The sequence below is a fragment of the Hypomesus transpacificus genome, unplaced genomic scaffold, assembly GCF_021917145.1.
Source record: "Hypomesus transpacificus isolate Combined female unplaced genomic scaffold, fHypTra1 scaffold_225, whole genome shotgun sequence".
NCBI classification, from domain to species: Eukaryota; Metazoa; Chordata; class Actinopteri; order Osmeriformes; family Osmeridae; genus Hypomesus; species Hypomesus transpacificus.
The window spans coordinates 38165-59838 of record NW_025813760.1 but is presented as its reverse complement, the minus strand read 5'-3'; the positions used below and the strand labels follow the sequence as shown (position 1 = coordinate 59838).

General features: G+C 46.0%; 2 protein-coding genes across 2 annotated transcripts; one reads left to right on the top strand and one right to left on the bottom strand.

The window, feature by feature from the left end:
* The first annotated feature begins 5656 nt into the window (after positions 1 to 5656).
* Positions 5657 to 7956, top strand: kcna10a (potassium voltage-gated channel, shaker-related subfamily, member 10a). The gene has a single exon (XM_047014154.1). It carries the CDS (start codon positions 5726 to 5728, stop codon positions 7436 to 7438), a length of 1713 nt encoding a protein of 570 aa, XP_046870110.1. The 5' UTR covers positions 5657 to 5725; the 3' UTR covers positions 7439 to 7956.
* A 10717-nt stretch (positions 7957 to 18673) lies between these two features.
* LOC124462557 (omega-hydroxyceramide transacylase-like) lies at positions 18674 to 20766 on the bottom strand (the record flags this gene model as incomplete). The annotated part of the gene is made up of 6 exons (XM_047014164.1): positions 20556 to 20766; positions 20163 to 20395; positions 19533 to 19598; positions 19216 to 19434; positions 19023 to 19083; positions 18674 to 18786 (listed from the first exon to the last, which is right to left on the bottom strand). Coding segments are annotated over exons 1-6 (903 nt in total), but the record flags the coding sequence as incomplete, so codon positions are not given.
* Positions 20767 to 21674: the final 908 nt, after the last annotated feature.

The following is a 21674-nucleotide window of genomic DNA, read 5'->3' as shown; positions in this document are numbered from 1 at the left end:
GCGTAAATTAGGATTCTGTCACTCTTGCTTTCTCCTCCCCTCTCTCCCTCTGTCTTCTTCCTTGTTATCTGTCTACTAGGCGGGCATCCAGGGAGGAATGGGAAACATCCATATGTATGAAGGACAACAAGGACTTTTCTCACATAAATCCTCTGTCACTGGAAGTAAAGGGCAACAGCCATACAATAGCTTTGCAATAACACAAGGCCTACAGTATAAAATGAATACTCTCTCATAAAGTCACAAACTGTAAACAAGAAAGTATAGCTTTCATTTCTTAAGTGTACAAGCCAGTAGACTAGTTGCCAGCAGAAATGCAGAGAGTGTGTCTGTGCATGTAGTTCCTGCTGCCACTGGAATGTTTTAGCATTCGGATTTAGGGAATCTTCAACCTCAAAGAAATCTACAACATCGTATGACATTTCTGTTGCAAATGTCTATTTTTATTCAGCTTGCTAGCATTATTAACAAAATTGGGCATTTCAAAGTGTCACTTCACTTGTGCATTTCATTGACCCCAGAATGATTCATATCTCCCATCCAACTTTTCACCAAAAAGCTTTTTTTTGAAAATGAAAAGGGGTGGGCTAAGTCTGAAGTTGGAGTGTTTAATACTTACATTTACATTTAGCAGACGCTCTTATTCAGAGCGACTTACAGTAAGTACAGGGTAATTCCCCCGAGGCAAGTAGGGTGAAGTGCCTTGCCCAAGGACACAACGTCCTTTGGCACAGCCGGGAATCAAACCAATAACCTTCTGATTAATAGCCCAACTCCCTAACCACTCAGCCATCTGACCCCACAATACTTCAAGGGCCGTTCACATGAGACACAGCTAATGTCACTTTTACCACACACTACTTTGCTTGCGATCCTTGAAAGGATGCTCTGAAAGTAAATTCCTTATTTGTGTACAGTTACTTGCCGATTACTGTAAACTTGATTCTGATTCTGATCTAAATGTCTGGCCACAACATTTTGGCCCTTGTCAATGTCACTCAGGTCTTCATTCCTGCCCCTTTCTTCTGCAGCCAAGTTGACAACAACAGCTGATTGTTTACTTACCATCGAATCTATCGAGACCTTGCAGACTTTCAGCTCTGCACAAGAGCCTTTCGAAAAACCCTGAGCTTGACCTAACAGCTCAAAAACAAATTGCGCTTGCCTTTAAGTGGCTATTCTCATTTTATGACTGGAAGGCAAATAGAACCTAAGAACATCCTCCTGGTCCCAGAAGAGCTGTCAATAGATTTTGATTGAGTAGCACTAACGAGACTTTCACCACGTGGGCCTTATGGTGAAGACAGGCCAGACGGCCTACCCACTAAAATGGCCGCTGCGTTAGTGTGACTTAGCTGACTCGCATTCCTCCACTGTCTCGTTTTGCTGTTCTGTGACAAGCTGGACAAGTGTTTCACAGCATGGTGACTCGGATCTCTGGCTGTTTGGGAGGGGACGTGCACCGTCCCGTGGCTTCGCTGCCCCCGGACGTGTCATCTGACCGTTTATGATGTGACTTTTACTGCAACCTGAGGCCCAGAGCCGGGCGTGCATGGCCCTACCCAGGGGGCAGAGGTGGACCTCCAGCACTCCTCATGAGGCGTGAGGCATTTGAGGGGGACGCGAATGGAAAGAGATAGAAAGTTATGACAGTGTACTGTATCTAGGGGGCTTGATTCAGTCGTTACTAGGGAACAGTTTGGGGTAATAATCAAACACATATCCTAAGATGATTAGATCCTAAATATACATGTGTTTACAGTAATTGTGCTTATCAAGTCATGCATGCTGTTTAATCCCAACTCCTTTGTGGGCCTACAAATGCATTCCAAAGCAAGTGAGAGGGAAGTGAGTTGTGATTGGTTGAAGTTGTCAGAGTGTAGAGAAGCCGGCCAACTTCAGGACAGTACTGTAGCTTTCACCCTTCCTTTTCTCATCTCTCTTTCTCTCTGCTGGTCCTCTCTCTTTCTTACGTGTCATGTTGAGCTGTTTAATCAAGTTGTTAAACATTAAGTATTTAGATAGCGCTGTAAGTGAGTCAGGCATGACGAGGACTGGTGTGTGTGTGTGTGTGTTTGCGTGTGTGTGTGCGTGTGTGTGTGAATGTGTGTGAAAAGTGTATGTGAAAAGTAGGCCTAAGTCAGGGTTTGAGACTCCCAAGTACCATTCTAGAAAGCTTTTAGTGTCCACAGTAGTAACTTACAGTACATGATTCAGCTAGGATTGTTTGACTCACATACTTGGATGACAAATGTAATTTTCGTTTTTTTATTTTTTTTTATTTTGTATTTTTCCTTTTTTCATTTATTCAAAAGGCCACACTACTGAGCTGTGTACATAGCAGTAAAATGCGACCTTGAGCTGATGTGAGTGCAGCTGAATACAGCAGGTGCACATGAAAAGTTATCGAGCCGAGAACACATTTCCTTGCCGTTTCACATAAACAAATAGTTTTGTGTTCAATTCCCGCATGAAAAGTTCTGAACCTGAAGTTTCTAGATTCACATCAAATGTTTTTGAACTAAGTATTCTAGAACCATTCACATTGTTCTAGAATACATTTAACATTGACATTTATGCATTTAGCAGACGCTTTTATCCAAAGCGACTTCCAAGAGAGAGCTTTACAAAAGAGCATAGGTCACTGATTATAACAACGAGGTAGTCCCAAACATTGCAAGCAGCCAAAACATGAAGCATACATTGTGAAAAAACTAAACAAGTGCCAAAAGGGAAGACCCATAAGAGCATGCAGTTATACAACCTACAAATTAAAACAACATGAACCACAAAAAAGTGCGGGACTGTACCTGTAGAAGAAAAATCAACAGTAAAATAGAACCAGTGTCCACAGCTGTTCTGTGTGAAGCAGGCTTTAAACGTTGTCTTGTTTTTTCTCTCTCAAATGTATAGGGTTCACAACGTGTGCATTGATGTGCGCTCAAGCATGCGTGTCTGTTTGTGTATTGCATGTAAGACTTTGTGTGTGTGTGTGTGTGTGTGTTGTGTGTGTGAGTGTTGTGTGTGTGGCCTTTGCCTCAGCTCTAGTTTCTCCCCAGCATAGGGTTACCCAATGGAGGTTGTGATCAGTCACTCTGATCCCAAATGCGGAGGTGGCAGGAGGGAGCAGGAAGAGAGACAGCTACCCCACTCTAGAAGGCCCTCCTGTCTCTCTCTCTCTCCCTCTTTGTCACACTCACAAGCTGTGTCTCGATCTCAGCTGGGGAAGGTAAGAGGAGAGCGTGTCTGTGGGTTTGTGTGTGTGAATTTGTTATTGTGTCAGTAAGGATTGGAATCTCTCTGTGATTCTGTGTGATTTAAGCAAATGTTTGTTCATGTTTCAAGATGTCAGAGTTAGCTTTGAGAGAAACAGGCAAGCTAAGCAAAATAAACTCTGACAGATTTGAATAGTAATAGTTTCATTACCCAGAATCCCTGCGACTGTTTACGGTTTTATTGTAATTGAAACCATTTAGGGGTGAAGGATTTTCAATAAAGGACACATGGGTCACATTACCTCAAAATGTGATCATTTAATGCGTTTCAAAGATGTTTCATCTTTGTTGCCCTTTGGTATCGGAGAGGGACCCAGAAAGTCTCTCGGCATGCTTTCCAAAACTGACATTGAGGGTGACGTATTCAACTAATTCCAGATATTGATGTTGGGTAAAGAAATCCATTTTACACTCACAGGTCATAGCTGTATACGGTTGAGCTAATAATCAGGTATTGATCCTGGGATAGCTCAAGTGACGGTCAGTTTGGTCTCATTCTTGATGTTGTTTCGTAATGGTGGAACATAACAACAGAATAGAAGGTCTCCCTGATTACTGGGATTCTTTACATCTCAGTTTTCATCATTGCAGTGTCATGATTTTTTCTGTGACACTTTGAAATCCAAGTTGTATATAATGATACTTGTAGGGTATTTTTCCAAGGTCTCCGTACAGCTTGCTGTATGTTTGACTTCATCTGTGTGGGTTGTGGCCTGACTCATGCTAGTCCCTGTAGTAGAGGACCACTTCTACCTTCCTTTCACTGATCCCTAAACAGATTTTTAAATCTTCACCCCTTTCACCTACACAGTGTTTCATCATCATCATCATCATCATCATTATCATCATCATCACAGCCGCTAGCCACACACACACGCACGTACACACACACACACACAGACACACAAACACACGTACACACACGTACACACACACACACAGACACACACACGTACACACACGTACACACACACAGACACACACACAGACACACACACACGTATACACACATACACGTACACACACACACGTACACACACACAGACACACGTACACACACACATACACGTACACACGTACACACACACACACAGACACGTACACACACACGTAGAGGCAGAAGCGTCACACTCTTTCCACCCCTTGTTTTCCCCACATTATCAGTCTTCATGCTCTGCCCCTCCTCATCCCATCAGTTCCTTTGCTCTATTTTTATTCCCTCCTTTCTGACCTATCTTAACCCCAATTCCTTAGTCCTTTTACTCCCCTCTTCCCTCCTCCCAGTTCTTGTCCTCCTAACACTTATCATGTCATCATCTCAGCCGCTCACCCCCAGTCTGCCCCTTCCTCTCTGTCTCTCTCTGTCTCTCTCTGTCTCTCTCTCTCTCTCTTTCTCTCTCTTTCTCTCTCTCTCACCCTCTTTCCTACCACAACCTCCCCCTCTCCCGCTCTCTCTCTCTCCCTCCATCCCCTCTTTCCCCTCTCTCTCTCTCTCTCTCTCTCTCTCTCTCTCTCTCTCTCTCTCTCTCTCTCTCTCTCTCTCTCTCTCTCTCTATCTCTCAGTGATATAGTCAGCTGTGGTTTAGGTGGTGACTCATCTGCAGTCTTTAGTAATTAAATATTTGCAGGCATCAGCACACACACTCACACAAACACACAAGGTGTCTGCCACCAGATGATGTTCCTGTTCAAAGTTTTTTTTTTTTATCAGTATATTATACCAACGCACACCTAATTACAGAACCCAACATACAGCAACCCCTGTAAAAATACATTCAAGGCATGATGTCACCTGGTCTGAAACATTGACGAGGTTCCCAGAAGCTGTTTACATGTGAGTCCTGTGTGGCCCCGAGGAGGGCACACGATCACTACACAGCAGGTTATTAATGCACTAATGCATGCAGAGGGAGCCCCAGTTACCCAGTGCTTCTATCTCCTCTCTTATCAGGGTCATGGCAGACTGCTTGATGCCTGGAATAGGGATGGTGGTGTCAAGCAGGCACAGTTAGGAGACAGGTAGTGGAAAGCAGGGGAAATATTACTGTAACCAGATATTGACCAAGGAAGTGTTGACTGTAGGACTGAATGTTTGCGGTGAAGGAAGGAGGATGTTTTGAGATATTCAAACAAATGACTGTGTCAGTGATAAATAAATATTGTTTTTCTGATTTGCTATTTGTCCCAATTTCCATCTATGTGACTCATCAAATGCTCTAATGCTCTTTCTCCCTCCCTCTCCCTCTTACTCTCACTCTTTCTATCTCCCTCTTTCTCCCTCTACCCCTCTCTCTGTGTAGGTGTCCAAGGGAGAAAGGTGGTGTAGCTGTGTTCCTGTCCTATAGCGGACACACCCTTCTCGGTTCTGCTGCCCGAGCCGTACATCCCCAACCCCTGGCGTCTTCCTAGCCTGGGGCCTTGAGCCAGGCCGTGGCTGACCAGCAGCAGTCATGGATGTGGCTTTGGTGGACTTTGAGAGTCTGGTGGACATCAACAGCAGCCTGGAGGACGAGCTGGACAACCCAGACTACCCCAACGAGACCACGGCCCTCACCCTGGACATGCCCCCAGATCACGGTCCTGGGAGCAACCTCCACCTCCGCCCCCCGCAGACCTCATACCTGGCCTCGACCCCCTCCCACCACAGCCCCTCGCCCTCGCCCCTCAGGGGGGCCGTGCCCGGCTCCCCCACCAGGCCGCCTCAAGGCAGGCGAGGCCGCCCCAGCTGCGCCAGCATCATCTCCAACTGGAGGCTGCTGCTGAACAGCGAGGGGACTCAGAGCGAGGCCATCTTCAGCAGGCTGGCCAAGGAGTGCTGCGAGGACCTGTTTGTGGACAAGCGGGGCCTGGATGACGGCGACCAGAAGGTCATCATCAACATCGCTGGCCTTCGCTTCGAGACTCAAGTCAAGACGCTGGACCAGTTCCCCGAAACATTGCTAGGAGACCCCATGAAGAGGATGGACTACTTTGACCCCATGAGGAATGAGTATTTCTTTGATCGGAACCGGCCGAGTTTTGACGGGATCTTGTATTACTACCAGTCCGGAGGGAAGATTCGACGTCCTGCCAATGTTCCATTGGACGTGTTTGCCGATGAGATTCTGTTCTATGAGCTGGGGAGCGAGGCCATGGAGCAGTTCAGGGAAGACGAGGGCTTTATCAAAGAAGCGGAGATCCCTCTGCCCACCAACGAAGTGCACCGGCAGTTCTGGCTGCTGTTCGAGTACCCGGAAAGTTCCAACGCGGCGCGCGGCGTGGCACTCGTCTCCGTCTTTGTCATCGTGATCTCCATCATCATCTTCTGCGTAGAGACGCTCCCCGAGTTCCGGGACGAAATGGACCGGATCGTTCCCACAGCGATGCAGCCCTTCAACCAATCGGGTGGCCTGTCCCCTGGCGTCACCTCCCCGTTCTCCGACCCCTTCTTCATCATCGAGACGGCCTGCATCGTGTGGTTCTTCTTCGAGCTGTGCGTGCGCTTCGTGGTGTGCCCCAGCAAGAGCGACTTCTTCCACAACCTCATGAACGTCATCGACCTGGTCTCCATCATCCCCTACTTTGTCACCTTGGTGACGGAGGTGATCAGCACGCCCCAGGAGAACTCGAGCCAGAACATGTCGCTGGCCATCCTCCGCATCATCCGTCTGGTGCGGGTGTTCCGCATCTTCAAGCTCTCGCGCCACTCCAAGGGGCTCCAGATCCTGGGCCAGACGCTCAAGGCCAGCATGCGCGAGCTCGGCCTGCTCATCTTCTTCCTCTTCATCGGGGTCATCCTCTTCTCCAGCGCCATCTACTTTGCCGAAGTGGACGAGCCCAGCACGCAGTTCGTCAGCATCCCCGACGGCTTCTGGTGGGCCGTGGTGACCATGACGACCGTGGGCTACGGGGACATGTGTCCCATCACCATGGGGGGCAAGATGGTGGGCACCCTGTGCGCCATCGCCGGCGTGCTGACCATCGCCCTGCCCGTGCCCGTCATCGTGTCCAACTTCAACTACTTCTACCATCGCGAGACGGAGGGCGAGGACAAGCCGCCGCTGGTGGTTGCTGTGGAGGAGGCCATGAAATCAGACGTGGAAGCCAAGCGAGGGAGCTGCTCCTCGTTGAACAAGGCTAATGGGACCTGGCAAAGTGACAAAGGAAATTACACTGACCTGTGAGGAGAGACGCCCAACCGGAAGAGATTTTTTTTTACCTGAACAAATTTTTTGTATTGACTCTTGGTCATGGCTTTTAAGTTTGGGACACCACTAGTAGCAGATGTCAAAAAGGGATGGATCATATCATTTGTGATTAGGTAGATTCTTTATAAGGTTGCCAATGGTGGTTAGAATGGACAACTGTTACCTCTTGTGCAAATACAGTTACTGTTAGAAACCATGCAAATAGTTACATCTGGCAACCATGTCAATAACAACAGCCTATATTAGATTGGTACATTACATGCGTTTTCATCCAGTAAATAAGTCAGAACATTATCAGTTCATTTACCTGCAGGTCCTACATCTTTCAGTAGTGTTCAGTCAGCATCCTTCATACAGTATCCTAGATTTACAGCAATGTGTATGTTTAAATGTTTTGTTGACCAGTTTGTGCACCTTCTGGTTCCAGTGTTCTCTACAATTACTCATTAGATAAAGAATACTATATTTATTTCATGATTATGTTATTTATTATACTCAAATGTACTTATTTGTTTGTAGTTGGTAAAACTACTTCTAGATTACTTTAGTTATTACAGTTTAAACAGCTACTCAATCATACTATGGACTGACAGTGAGTGCCTTTTAATATGTGGTGTAACTTTGGAAAAGTCTGATGTTATCAACATACTGGATGAAAAAAATGTATACCCCCTTGAAAAAATACTTTACCAGCATAATAATCTAACCTATAAAATAACTATTAAAAATCAAATAATGAAGTATCTCATGTGAGTGTACAGGTACACCCCTAATGAACTGATAATGGTGGGACCATCAGCATATCATTAGCTGTCTGTATTTCATCTTGAATGATATAATTGTAAGGGAGCATTAGCATTTTGTGAAAGGGGGCAAAAATATTTTTACCACAATAATACAAAGAAGTAAATACTATTAAACATTTGACATCAGATTAAAGAGACATGAAATCACTTTTGATAAAAAAAAATATAAATTGCTGTACAATAATAGATCATAGAAAAGTTGATTTTTGATTTTTATGACTTTCAAAACTAACCCTAACCCTTCTTTAACAGGCTTACCTGCAACCCATTATTAACTATTCAAGCATTTGATTTAAGAAAGCTTTCTCTTGTCTTTATCTTTTCAAAAAGGGAACTATTTTCACTTCTATGGAGACCGTTACACTGTATAGATGATAGTAGATGTAATTTCTCTGTGTACTACATCTTGTACAAACATTTAGTGTATGTCCTGTGGTATTTTCTGCCATAAAGAAAGAGAGAGTTAAAAAATACATATATAGTACTAAATGCTATATGGCATATGCAGTGTGTGTGTGTTTGTTTGCTGGGTTCTGCGTCTGTTTGGGCACTGTGCCAAGGTTTTTATTGCTTTCGTCATTCCCACTGTATCTGTAACCTGTCTCTGCTTTCACTGTAACCTGAGAGCAGACCGAACACACACACACACACTCGTCTGAAGACGGTGAATCCAGGTCACTCGGAAGAGGGATGTGGGTCAGTGCCGGGCCCTGTATCTGCTCACGAGGCTTCACCTCTGGAACCAGGCCATGTCGTCACAGGACCTGAGGCCTTCTCAGGATGACACGGGTCTGTTTGCTAGCGAGCCGCTAACCTGGGTGGCCTCGACAGCCTCACCTGGCACCGTGGAGCCATGTAATCCCCCGTGACACCATCCTTTACACAATCCACCTTCAGTACTCACCTGTGCACTTTACCTGGGCCAGGGCTCAAATGTATGTGGATGCAGTGTTTCGTTTCATAAATGCTATTCATCCCTTTGTAAAAAAAAATGTGGTTGTCCTTTATTAGACGGACAATGCGTTACTTACATTTACATTTAGCAGACGCTCTTATCCAGAGTGACTTACAGTAAGTACAGGGACATTCTCCCCGGGGCAAGTAGGGTGAAGTGCCTTGCCCAAGGACACAACGTCATTTTGGCACGGAATCGAACGGGTAACCTTCTGACTACAAGCCCGATTCCCTAACCGCTCAGCCACCTGACTCCCTTATGTTATGTTAAGACCATATTTGAAAATGAAGATAACATAACATTCTAAATATTACAGGAAGGGGGCTTTTCTATGCCAACGATGCAGGGAATGGAGCAGGTATGTCAACAAATAATTCTGTGCGTACACAAGTTACACAAGAACTGAAGGCACTCAGTTATGCATTTTTCATACTGATGTTTATTGATAGGCCATGCATGTGTTAACAGCCCGTGTCATCCACACACGTGTTGGGAAATGCCACAGTGTTCACAAGGGCAGGCACGCTCTTTAGTTCTGCGCTCAACAACAGCAAAAAGGGGTGTGCACGACGACCAATGAGACGGGATGAGGCTTTAGAGTCGACTGTCGCACCTCCCGTTACTTGGCTGTCCCCGTTTGTGTAAATCTGGAGAAGGTTCATCTGGGCAGTCAGGAAGGGATGGAGGTGATTACATTTGCCAACTTAATCAGCATGTCCACAAGCAGATGTTGTCAGGTCTACAGCATAACACAAGGTTAGTGTCTGTGTGTGTGTGTATGTGTGTGTGTGTGTGTGTGGCCAGGGTGGGTGTGTGTGTATGTGGCCAGGGTGTGTGGGTGTGGGTGTGTGTGTGTGTGTGTGTGTGGCCAGGGTGTGTGGGTGTGTGTGTGTGTGGCCAGGGTGTGTGGGTGTGTGTGTGTGTGTGTGGCCAGGGTGGGTGTGTGTGTATGTGGCCAGGGTGTGTGGGTGTGTGTGTGTGTGTGTGTGTGGCCAGGGTGTGTGGGTGTGTGTGTGTGTGTGTGGCCAGGGTGTGTGTGTGTGTGGCCAGGGTGTGTGTGTGTGTGTGTGCGCTGAAACATCAACTACTTGCAGCATAGTCCTCTCCTACTAGACCTCAGCAGATTATAGTGAAGCAAATAAGCAGGTCTCCTAAGCCCTCCCTCCTCCATGTCGATGAGACCAGGAGAGAGAGGGCCGTGGCACTCATCCCAGATGACACACACTGGAACTGTCTCCCCGTCCTCATCTTCTCTCCTCGCTTTATCACCACATCGCTTTCATTTAGGATGGGATGTTTGTGCCAGGCTCGCTCCATCCATGGGTTAGGATTTGTGTCCTTAGGGAAAAATAAGGATTTTTATGGGATGTTGGGGTTTAATAAAAGACTAGTTCAAGTTCAAGTTCAAGTCTTTTATTTGTCAGGTACACAGAACAACACAAGGTTAGACTAGGCACTGAAATTCTTAAGACAAGACAACGCAAGCACCTGGCATAACATAACATATAAGTACACAGAACATAATTGACATCTATGCTGAGCTTAATGACTAGTTGTTATTGTTGTGTGGCAATAACGTTTGTATCTATCTATCTATCTAGTTACAGGTAGGGTGAAGTCAGATAAGGTCAGGGCCATCAACCAGTACCCGTAACCCAGTACTAACCCTAACCGAGTACTAACCCTAACCCAGTACTAACCCTAACCCAGCAACATCACATCTTCGTTCTGGAAATGAATCTATATATTAGTCACTAACATGAGACTGAGGTGTGTTCAGTGGCCCTCTGATTCCGCTGTTGTATTAACAACATCCAGCACACACTTTAGGAAACTGTCTGTATCCAGGCCTTATGGCAACACTCCACAATATGCCTTTTATTACCTGTGAAACACTGTTCATTATAGATTTGGGCTTGTGTGAAGGTGACTGAGCACCCCCTCACCACACACACACATGCCCCTCTACACACACACCCCTCGACACACACACACCCCTCTACACACACGCCCTTCTACACACATGCCTCTCCACACACACACACACACCCCTCCACACACACACACATGCCCCTCTACACACACACACACCCCTCCACACACACACACACGCCCCTCTATAAATCCGTCACAGACACTGACACAGAGAGGCCCGGTGAGGACAGATATAGCCCGTCTGTGTGGATTCTCCTCCTCACGCAGGCTCTCTCCACCTGGTCAGACCAAGCCCTAACCTTTCTCTCCCTCTCCATCGTCCCTCTCTCCCTCTCGCCGTCTTCCTCCCTCCCCCGTGTCGCCGCAGCCGCGTGGAACTTTCCGTATCTCGTTAAAGATGAAACGCACTCATGCATCTTTAAGTTTGACAGGAACAGTCCAGCATGCTGTTTCAGGCCTGTAGTGACATACACACTGACAACATGCACCCACATGAGCACACATATCTATAGGACTCAACCAGAAGGGCAGTGAAAGAACAGCTTTCTTGTTGAAGCCACACATACACGTTGTGAACAGGGGTGGGTGTGTGTGCATTATTGTGTATACTTGCATCTCTCTACGAGTTCTGTGTGTGGAGGGTGTGTATTTAAAAGAACACCATGAGGTTAATCTCATGTCATCCCACAAGATTATTTCCGTCTGGTACTCAAAAAATACTCAACTGCCTTTGTTTTCAACAATAGGATTATCACATATTATTTGTTATGGACAGTAACATAGAAGCACCTAGAGCCAATCCCAGAAAGCCTTTTTTGTCCAGTCTAGGTCATGCTGATGGCATGACGATGTGTTTCATAAAACACCACAAGCTCCTCGAAATTCCTTGTGTGTATGTGTGCAATATTATGAGTGTGCAAGATTATAAACGTGCAGATTTGTCAGTGTGTGTGAGCTCTCTGTAACGGCTCGCAAGGGATCTGTGAGAGCTGATGGACAGATTCAGGGAGCCAGTAGCAGGACCAGTAGCAGGTCTATGCAGCGTGAGAGTTCAGTCCCAGATTGAGGCTCGGTCAGTTTGGCAGGCTGCAACACTAGAAAGAGACCCTTGGATTAACGCTTCAAGCTTTTTAGGGGAAGGATGATAATGATATCATGTGGATTTAGAAGTCAAGCATGTGATATTCTCTTGAATATATTCCAAACCCCTCCCAGAGAAGTATTTCTATTACATTGTTCAATTATCTTTGGATGACTTGATGACTGGTCCAAGGCAATGCTGTCGTCTGGCTTCGCAAACAGAAAAAATCCAGCCAATAGCAGGAAGACATCACGTGGCGGGCTTTTCAAGGTCATTGTCAAGCCAAACATCACAACTGCTACCTCACCAAGGTCTCATTAGAAAGCAGCAACATGGAGACACAAACTGAAGGTTGAACACATGATGAATGAATCTTTTTCTTTTGCTTTACCTATGACATTTAGAATCTGTGTCTGCTGGTGCCTCTGTGACTAAGTTCCTCCCCTGAAGGCCAGACTGAGTCCTCAGTGAGTTGTGCTATCATGTCACAGTCTGGGTTGTGAGGCCATAGTCAAGTGCTGGAGGGACTGTTGTCTGGTGAAAAAGGTGGAACCCCAACCACAAACCTTGTGTACCGCTTACGCTCAGTTCGAGCACACACATTCACTCAGATGAGTGTTCAGATGAGTGCTGGTGTGCGAGGAGCTCATTCAGATGAGCATGAGAGGTTGGTTTAGTCTGAGTACCGCTTGAGAGCGAGTGTATGCGAGGGAGGAAGCGAGAGAGAGGAAGAGGAAGAGAAAAAGATTGAGGATGAAAAAGAGCACTGCGCTCGTCCATGTTAGTCTGGTTCAGTGGTTGTGGAAAATATGGGTCAAAGTTAAAAGGGTTTTCCTCCTAGAGGGAACACACTCACACACACCAACCCAGACACACACCTCTAAGAGGGTGGGACATGGACACCAGAGGCTGGGCCAGAGATCAGTAGACCAGGGGTCAGATAAGCCAGCTAACTCAATACATCTAATCCTCCAAACACTGTACGTAGGTAAGCCCCATGATCTCACCCAAAAACTGGTTATCGCTGGCCCTTCCATGACTCCCGCCCTCCTCGACCCCTCATTGGTGAAGGCAGGCACCCTGCTCAACCCTTCCCTTCTCTCCTGTCCTCTCCCCTCATCCATAGTTAACTACAGCTGGCCCCTGAGCCATCAGCATCCGTGTCTGGATACGTTTAACATTTGATGGAGAAGCACTTTGCTCCTGTCACTTACACGCGCACGCACACGCACACACCCACACACACACACACGTGCACACACACATTCGCAGAGAATATCACAGGCTTTCCCACTAGACCCAAACCCCTCTATGAACCCTGATAGTTGATGGCGTTTAAACGGGTGTGTTTACTGGATTATGTGTTAGTGCTTAAATTGTTTGGGCAACTTTGACATCTGCCTCCCTGCCCTCCCTCCCGCCCTCCCTCTCTGGTTCCTTCTCTTCTAATTCTTTCATTCATTTATTGTTCTGTCTCTCTCTCTCTTTTGGATCTCTCCAAATCAACAAAACGTTGGTCAGCGCCCAGCACTCACATGTCCTATCTGCGCCCTGTCTGTCCATGTTATGCACTCTGTCACTGGGAGGATTAGATAGAGAGAGAGAGAGAGAGAGAGAGAGAGAGAGAGAGAGAGAGAGAGAGAGAGAGAGAGAGAGAGAGACGTGTCATTAAGATGTAATAACAATATGATTGCTCACACAATAAGTCATATAGACCTGTGTGTGAGCAAGATTGTTTGAACTCTCTACTCTTGTTTTTCTGGTTAGGCTGTGAAACAGTACCCGACATCCCCACTCTAGGTTGTGAAGGAAAAGTTACATTCTATGTGGTATACCAACAATGGTAAAATACACTCTACTTGTGAACTGTGTTTGTGTGTGTGTGTGAGAGGAGAGAGAGAGAGAGAGAGAGAGAGAGAGAGAGGAGAGAGAGAGATGAGAGAGAGAGAGAGGGAGAGAGAGAGAGAGAGAGAGAGAGAGAGAGAGAGAGGAGAGAGAGAGAGGGAGGAGAGGAGAGAGAGAGAGAGAGAGGAGAGAGAGAGAGAGGAGAGAGAGAGAGAGAGAGAGAGAGAGAGAGGAGAGAGAGAGAGAGAGAGGAGAGAGAGAGAGAGAGAGAGAGAGATGAGAGAGAGAGAGAGAGAGAGAGAGAGAGAGAGAGGAGAGAGAGAGAGAGAGAGAGAGAGAGAGAGAGAGAGAGAGAGAGAGAGAGAGAGAGTGTGTGTGTGTGTGTGTATGATTGCCCTTTCTCAGCTCTACACAGTATTGCATTCGGTGCCCAATGGCTAGCTGGCCAGAGAGGTGCAGCAGATGTGTGTGTGTGTGTTTTATGTGTGTGTGTGTGGATGTGCATGATTATGTGTCCTGTAAGTGTGTCATACTGTGTCTGTGTATAATAATGATATAACCAGATCACCATAGACAGCTAAACACCATCCATATGATTGTAACCTAAAACATCAGACAATGTTTCCTTCTTGACATGGCTGCACAGAGCAACACGTTCAATCCGATGTGAATATTAGGTCTGTTTTATTATCGTCCTGTTAAAAATTCAATAAGTATGACTATTCAGTAATAAAATAAAGGTTGTGTGCCCTATGAACATGTAGTGTATGCTAAGGAGGCCCTCTGAGAGTTGTTTAGCAGCCCAGACAGCTCAGTGCTGGTAGAATGTCCATTTAAATTCTTTGGCGTGGTCTGCTGCTTTCCTGCCAATCATGTTCCAGCCTTCGGGGCGCTGTTTCTCAAATGTTAATTTATCTTCAAATGTTATCAAGTGCATCTTTAAGTATACATGGTCTACGTTTATCGAAAAGAGGCAAACACAGTGTTTCCCTTTCAGCGAATAACCTCTACAGATATGTGTCGGGTTCACAATCTCCTTTTCGGCTGAATGATGCTACAAAACTTTGTGTTGCAAAACTTTGTGCTGCAAAACCCATGTTTTCAAGACTAGCAAGTGATGAAAAATATAGGATTTTGTTCTATATTCAAATATACGTGTGCTGGTGAAGATGATATTTTTGCCTTATCCCAACTCTGTCCAAAGCTGTAGTTGTCAGTGCACAGACTGCACAGTAGCAGTGCACAGACTGTACAGCCTGTCATCATGATGGTTGTGTTAAGAGGTTGGAGGTAGTCTACTTACCGGACTGTTTGGTTTTGTTTCGCTTTAAATAGTGCTAGATCACAAAATGAATTGTACTTGCTGAGTATTTCTTACTATTACTTTTTACTTGGTCGTATATATCATCATTCTCTCTCTGTTGCTCACTCTCTGTGTCTATCTGTCTCTCTCACTCACACACACGCACACACACTTAAACAGCTATGCCTCCATTCTTGTGCTCACTGCCCCACAGTGTGGCCATATTGCATTACTGCATACATTTCCTCAGCTTACCCTAACTGGAAAAACCCACTGTACCATCTCAAAACTAGTGAGACTGAGGGGACAGGGAAAGGGAACTCTTTAAGCCTTTTGAGATTTGTGGAGGCAAAGTCTGCATCTGGCTCAGATAGAAGAGCTTGCCGAAAGGATCTTAAAGAGGATTTGCTGTGTAGCTATGGGTGCCGGCTGCAGAACATATGGTTGATGCCAAAAAAACAGAAGGTTGCATAGGACCTAATCTTCAATCTTCTCATGGCCCTTTTACTCCCTCTGGATGCTGAGCTTGTGTGGGTATGTGTTTGTGCACGTGTTTGAGAACTCCTCTCCAGTCTCATATGACACATTCTTGGTGTTGCTTTAAGTACACCGCCCTTCTCTGATATGAGAAAGCAAAAGTTTAAAAAGCTACCAGACATATCTGATTCATCCTATCGGCCCTTCCCTGTTTCTCTCTCTTCCTCCAGGCTTTTAGGGACTACTGCATCCAAAGCATATCTACTTCTGCTTTACCATGCCCAAATCAGCAGCTTGAGATACCACCGTCAGAACATTCCAGAATGATTGTGTCTTGTTTTCAAAAGGCCAGTCCAGGCCACGGGGCACGTCCGTGGCTAGGTCATTTCCAAGTAGCCATGTCTAATCCACCTCAAATTGGGCCCTTTAGGTTGGTGGTGGTGAGAAGGAGAGAGTGGAGGAAGGAGAGGAGTGAAAGAGTCTGCTGTTCTGATCAGACCTGTCACATGACCTCCCACCCTCTCTGCTTTAGAAATGGCATTCGGTACAGTTTGTTCTAACCTCGTGTTTTCAGCCCTAGCTGGCCCTTTAGAACTGTAAGCATTCACTGAAAAGTAGGCATGGTTTCGTCAGGACACTTGTTTTGAAACTGGAACCAACATATTTGTGATGTGGGATGAGGGGATTCTGACAGGGGGTTATGGTCTACTAGGTACACAGGGCTGGCTTCCTGACTACAAGTGAGGCCCAGGCTAGTTTCCTGAATACAAGTGAGGCCCAGGCTAGCTTCCTGACTACAAGTGAGGCCCAAGCTAGCTTCCTAACTATACGTGAGGCCCAGGCTAGCTTCCTGACTACAAGTGAGGCCCAGGCTAGCTTCCTGACTAAAAGTGAGGCCCAGGCTAGCTTCCTAACTATAAGTAAGGCCCAGGCTGGCTTCCTGACTACAATTGAGGCCCAGGCTAGCTTCCTGACTACAAGTAAGGCCCAGGCTAGCTTCCTGACTACAAGTGAGGCCCAGGCTAGCTTCGTAACTATAAGTGAGGCCCAGGCCAGGGAATGCGTTCTCTACAGGCACAAACTACCTTCTTATGAGATTGAAAATCCACAGTGCATAAATGCGTGAATGACTTTAAGACATGGTTTGGTTATGTGTTTCTTCCAATATGTTTATTCCAATATATCAAATGTTATATCTCTTTTGTAAAACAAACAAACATTGATGGGCTTCATCTTTGGCAAAAGTAGTGTGGTAAGGAATTTAGCAAACAGACAGGCATTTATAGGGCAGATATAAACTATTTCGACATACATAAATATTGAGGATTTAATTCAACAATCCATCTAAAGTGGTTCTTTTGTCAAGGGATGGCTGAGTCATTGCAAACATACCGAAAACAAGCCAGAGTTTAGCCTGGTTTAGCCCCATCTCTCAGCCCTCGACGGAGATGTAGTTTGGGGACTTCATCCACACCTCCCTTTCCAGGCTCCACATCCAGGCTGAACAGGACGGTGTACTGGATAGGGTCCGGAGGAGGAGAAGGAGTGTGGCGAGAGGTGGGGCTGGAGGAGGACAGGTGAAGGCGGAGGTTGGAGCTCCACTGTCCCTGAGGCCTCACCACTGGACCGTCATACTCCACCTCGACTTCAACCCTGAGAGGACACACGTGCGCAGGGTCAAAATATACGCTTTGTACTAAACCATCTAGGGCTACACAGGAATGATGGTTAAAGAAAGAAAACTCCATACACAATGGAAGCCAGGTGGCCGAGCGGTTAGGGAATCGGGCTAGTTGTGTCCTTGGGGAAGGCACTTCACCCTACTTACATCGGGGGAATGTCCCTGTACTTACTGTAAGTCGCTCTGGAGAAGAGCGTCTGCTAAATGACTAAATGTAAATGTACTCAAGCATTCTGAGGCTGGAGCACTTGACACAATGTGCACAACAAATCTGTCTTCATTCAAGGCAACTTTTAAGTAGTGCTTTTCTCAAGGAAAGGCTGTGCCGTTTCATTCTTGTGAAACCCTCACAACCCACCAGTCCTGTATGTTCCTCTCGATGGTGGAGACAAGGATGTTAACCACGAAGAAGGTGAACTGCCTCAGGTCCTGCCACACCCAGAAGGCCAGATTGAGAGCCTGTGTCAGCAACACCCCCAGGTCACTCCACCATCCTCCCCGGCTCGGAGGGAGAGAGAGACACGTTACTTCAAGAGTATATTCTGTAAGTACGACATAAAGTTGGGGCGAGTTTGAATGGTTGTATGTTTTGCAAGGTTACCTGGGTACGTTTCTGAAGAACAAGCAGAGAGGCAGGGTGGCGGGTAGGAGCAGGTATGATAGCAATCGCATGGACATGTTGGTCCACAACAATCTTTTGTTGCTTAGATACGCCAGGATGTTGCAGAGCATTGCTAAAACACAAATATAGATACAACTGACCCAAAGGTCTTGCTAGGAGAGACAGTAAAACTAGTTTGTGTGTGTGTGTGTGTGTGTGTGCGCGCGTGTCATACACATTTGTATCCAGGCAGGCATGACCAGGTATAGATCCTGCTCCAGGCTTGCCAGATCCACTACCAGGGAGCCACCTCTCTGACTGTCTCTGCTGTCAGTCAGAAAGATCTTCAGCTTGTCTTCCCCATCTTCCAGCTGTTTATTCTTCTTCTCCTGTTCAACCTCTCCCTCCTCCTCCTCCTCTTCCTCCTTCTCCTCCTCCTCCTCCTTCTCTCCCTCTTCCTCCTCCTCTTCCACTCCCTCCTCTTCCTCCTCTCCTTCTCCATTCGTCTCCTCCACCCCTCCCTCTGTCTCTCCCCCTGTGTCCTCCCCCCAGTCTGCTCCTAGATCTGTCCATCCGTCAGGAGGCAGGTCCAGGCCGGATTCCGACGGTGTTTTGAGCAGAGACAAGTACGAGACCAAGTCTGGGAGAAAGGGATGAAGGGTGGGATAAAGAAAAGGAGGGAAGAGAGACAACTATCTATATGAATGAAAATACCAGGTGGAAATGATAAGTCTTTACTCATAAATCTTTCCTTAGAAACGAAAGCATCAGAGAACATTTTGACATGGCATCTCTTCCTATTGGCAACAGAAAGACTGAGGACACCAGGAACAGGAGAACTGTTCAGAAGTGTAAAGATATCAGACTCAAACTAACTCCTGTCGTGGAGGAAACGGATAGTGTCCCTGTATCCACTGCTGTAGGCCTTTTCCAAAGTCTGAAAAGTTAAAAATAAAAAAATAAAAAAATAAAAAAAGGCATACCGGTATGTCAGATGAGTTCATATAATTCGGTGTGTGTGTTCTCCAGAGCCATATGAGGGCTGAAGTTGGGAGTACGGGTCTCTCACCTCCAAATGAAAGGGGAAGAGAGCATGGATGGCTCTGAACCCGTTGGCCACATTGACCCTGAAGGAGGCTCCACTTACGACCACACAATACCACGATGCGCTCTCCTGGCCTTGGGGGCAGATGTCCATCTCGCCGGCGAACGGGGACACGGTGAGGGTGCGACTGGATGGCGCCCCTTTCAGCGGCTGAATGCTGGTGAAGCCGCCATCCACGTAATGCTAGGACACACACACCCATCGAATTCAGAGCAAGAAACAGTCATGCTGTCCGGCCAGTGTTCTTGACTAGATCCTTTTCAAATACAGTGAGCACTCACCACACCCTTGTAACTTGGGGGCACCATTCCACAGTAACCAGGAAGAAAGCAGCTGCACAATAGTGCCTCCATTTGGAGAAAAAGAATCAATTATGATCAAATGTTTGACAGTCATACAAATCAACTTTAAATCTGAACACTTATTAAGTTGTCCGACAGCTCACTGTAAAATATTTCATTGTAACTTTACAGTAAATTACTGGCTACTAGTTGCATTACTTTCACAGTAATTTTACAGTAATTTATTACAAATATTTCACAGTAATGTACTGCACATGTTTCACAATAATGAACTTTAAACATTTCACAGTAAAATGCAACTACAGCGGTATATTGTAACTTCACAGTTGTCATGCCATTGGATTACTGTGAGCTGTCATGCGTCACCAGCATGTATGGAAGAAAATTGTAGGAGGCAATTGTCCAACTGTTGTACTTCTAAGTAGTATTGATTTGGCTGTCTTATTGGCAGACAAAACCAGCCCTGAAAATAAGAATTGGCGAATATTTATCACCAGTCTGTCCGTCTGAACACCTTACATTTTGAAGATCTGGAGGGGTTATTAAAGCACAATAGCCTACCGATAAAATGAAAACAAGGAATAGTAAATTCAGTGCGGGTCTACTAACCTGTATAACATCTTCACGTGACTCGTATTTTGACACCAAGGTGTTCTTGCCATCTGGAACTCTGGTCATTGCTACCGCAAGGCGCCCGCTGGCCAGTCTGTGCGCATCGTGCGGTAAAATGGTTCTTATCATGCGCTCCATCCAATGCAACACATTCCCTGACGGATGCAATGGTCCAAATACAAGCACCCTCAACTGCCGCACGAAACTTAACAACTCATCCAGAACTCGTTCTGTAAGACAACGTTTTTGAAAGTCAGTGTAGCAAACTGAAAGGTAATTTAAAGTCTGTCTTTTACAGCAAAACGCACCACAATGCCCAATGCTGAGACGTACAGAATGAAATTATCTTAACACCACACATCGTAGTTTATGAAGCAGGAATATTCTCACCCGGTCTCACTTTGCATACCACAGCAGCCGCCACCAGAGAACCAGCGGACGCACCAAGGACTCTCGGTGCAACGTGAAGCACCGTTGGCGCGTGATTCAGAAAGCACCGCACTACCCCCAGCTGGTAAGTTGATAAGAACCCAGAGCCAGAGAAAGAGACGGAGAGCTTCTCGTCAGCATATAGAGAACTGGATCTCGCTGATGGACTCATTACTTAGTTATGATCCTGCCTTTTGTAAAGTGATTTATTGTGTATTCCTTGTCTTGACAAATAGACTATGCATGACTTCTTGCATGAGGATGCTGACTCTATTGCAAGAGATGTCGAGAACGCGACCAATACGAGCTCAAGAAAGGGATTGCATTGCTGGAACACGGGAGTGTTTTTGTAGTCACCACACCTAGCCGAACTAATCAGAAATTCCACGCATTTTTTATCAAATCATGGGATTGACATCGATGAATATTAGTTTTGTCTCTTATTTGCGTCACTGATGATCAGATGATTAGGCCTATTCACTCTCGTTTTGAGTTGCTCGGTGGACTGGATGATTGCACTCTCCCACAGTAATAAGGAAAAACACATATTGCCCCTTTTTACACTTTATTCATTTTACACTGTCAGGGACCTCAGTAGCGTGTGGAAGATCCATCTGTAGCCACAAGAGCTTGGCACCTCCTCCTCATGCTGGTCACCAGCCTGGTCACACACTGCTGTGGGATCCCATTCCTCAACGGGTAGACGCTTGGGGCTGCATGAAGAGAGGGGCAGCATTCTCCTGCATTGCTGTGAATCATGAACTTACACAAGACGAATTAAGGTGTATTAGCCTACCAACAGAAGAATGAATTCTTAGTTGATATCAAAAACACAATTCTAAGCTTTTTTATGACAAGCCGTTTTATCATTTGACCAATCAATTCGAAATCTTGATATCCAAAATGCAATTGTTGATATCAAAAATTCGAATTCTTGACATCAACAATTCATTGGTTAAATGATAAAACGGCTTGCCATATGTGCAGGCACACGGAGTGAAGCAACATAGACGCGCAAACGGGGTACGGGGGAGGTTGTTTTGAAAGCAGCAATATGTTGGTTGGCCCCACCAAATCTCA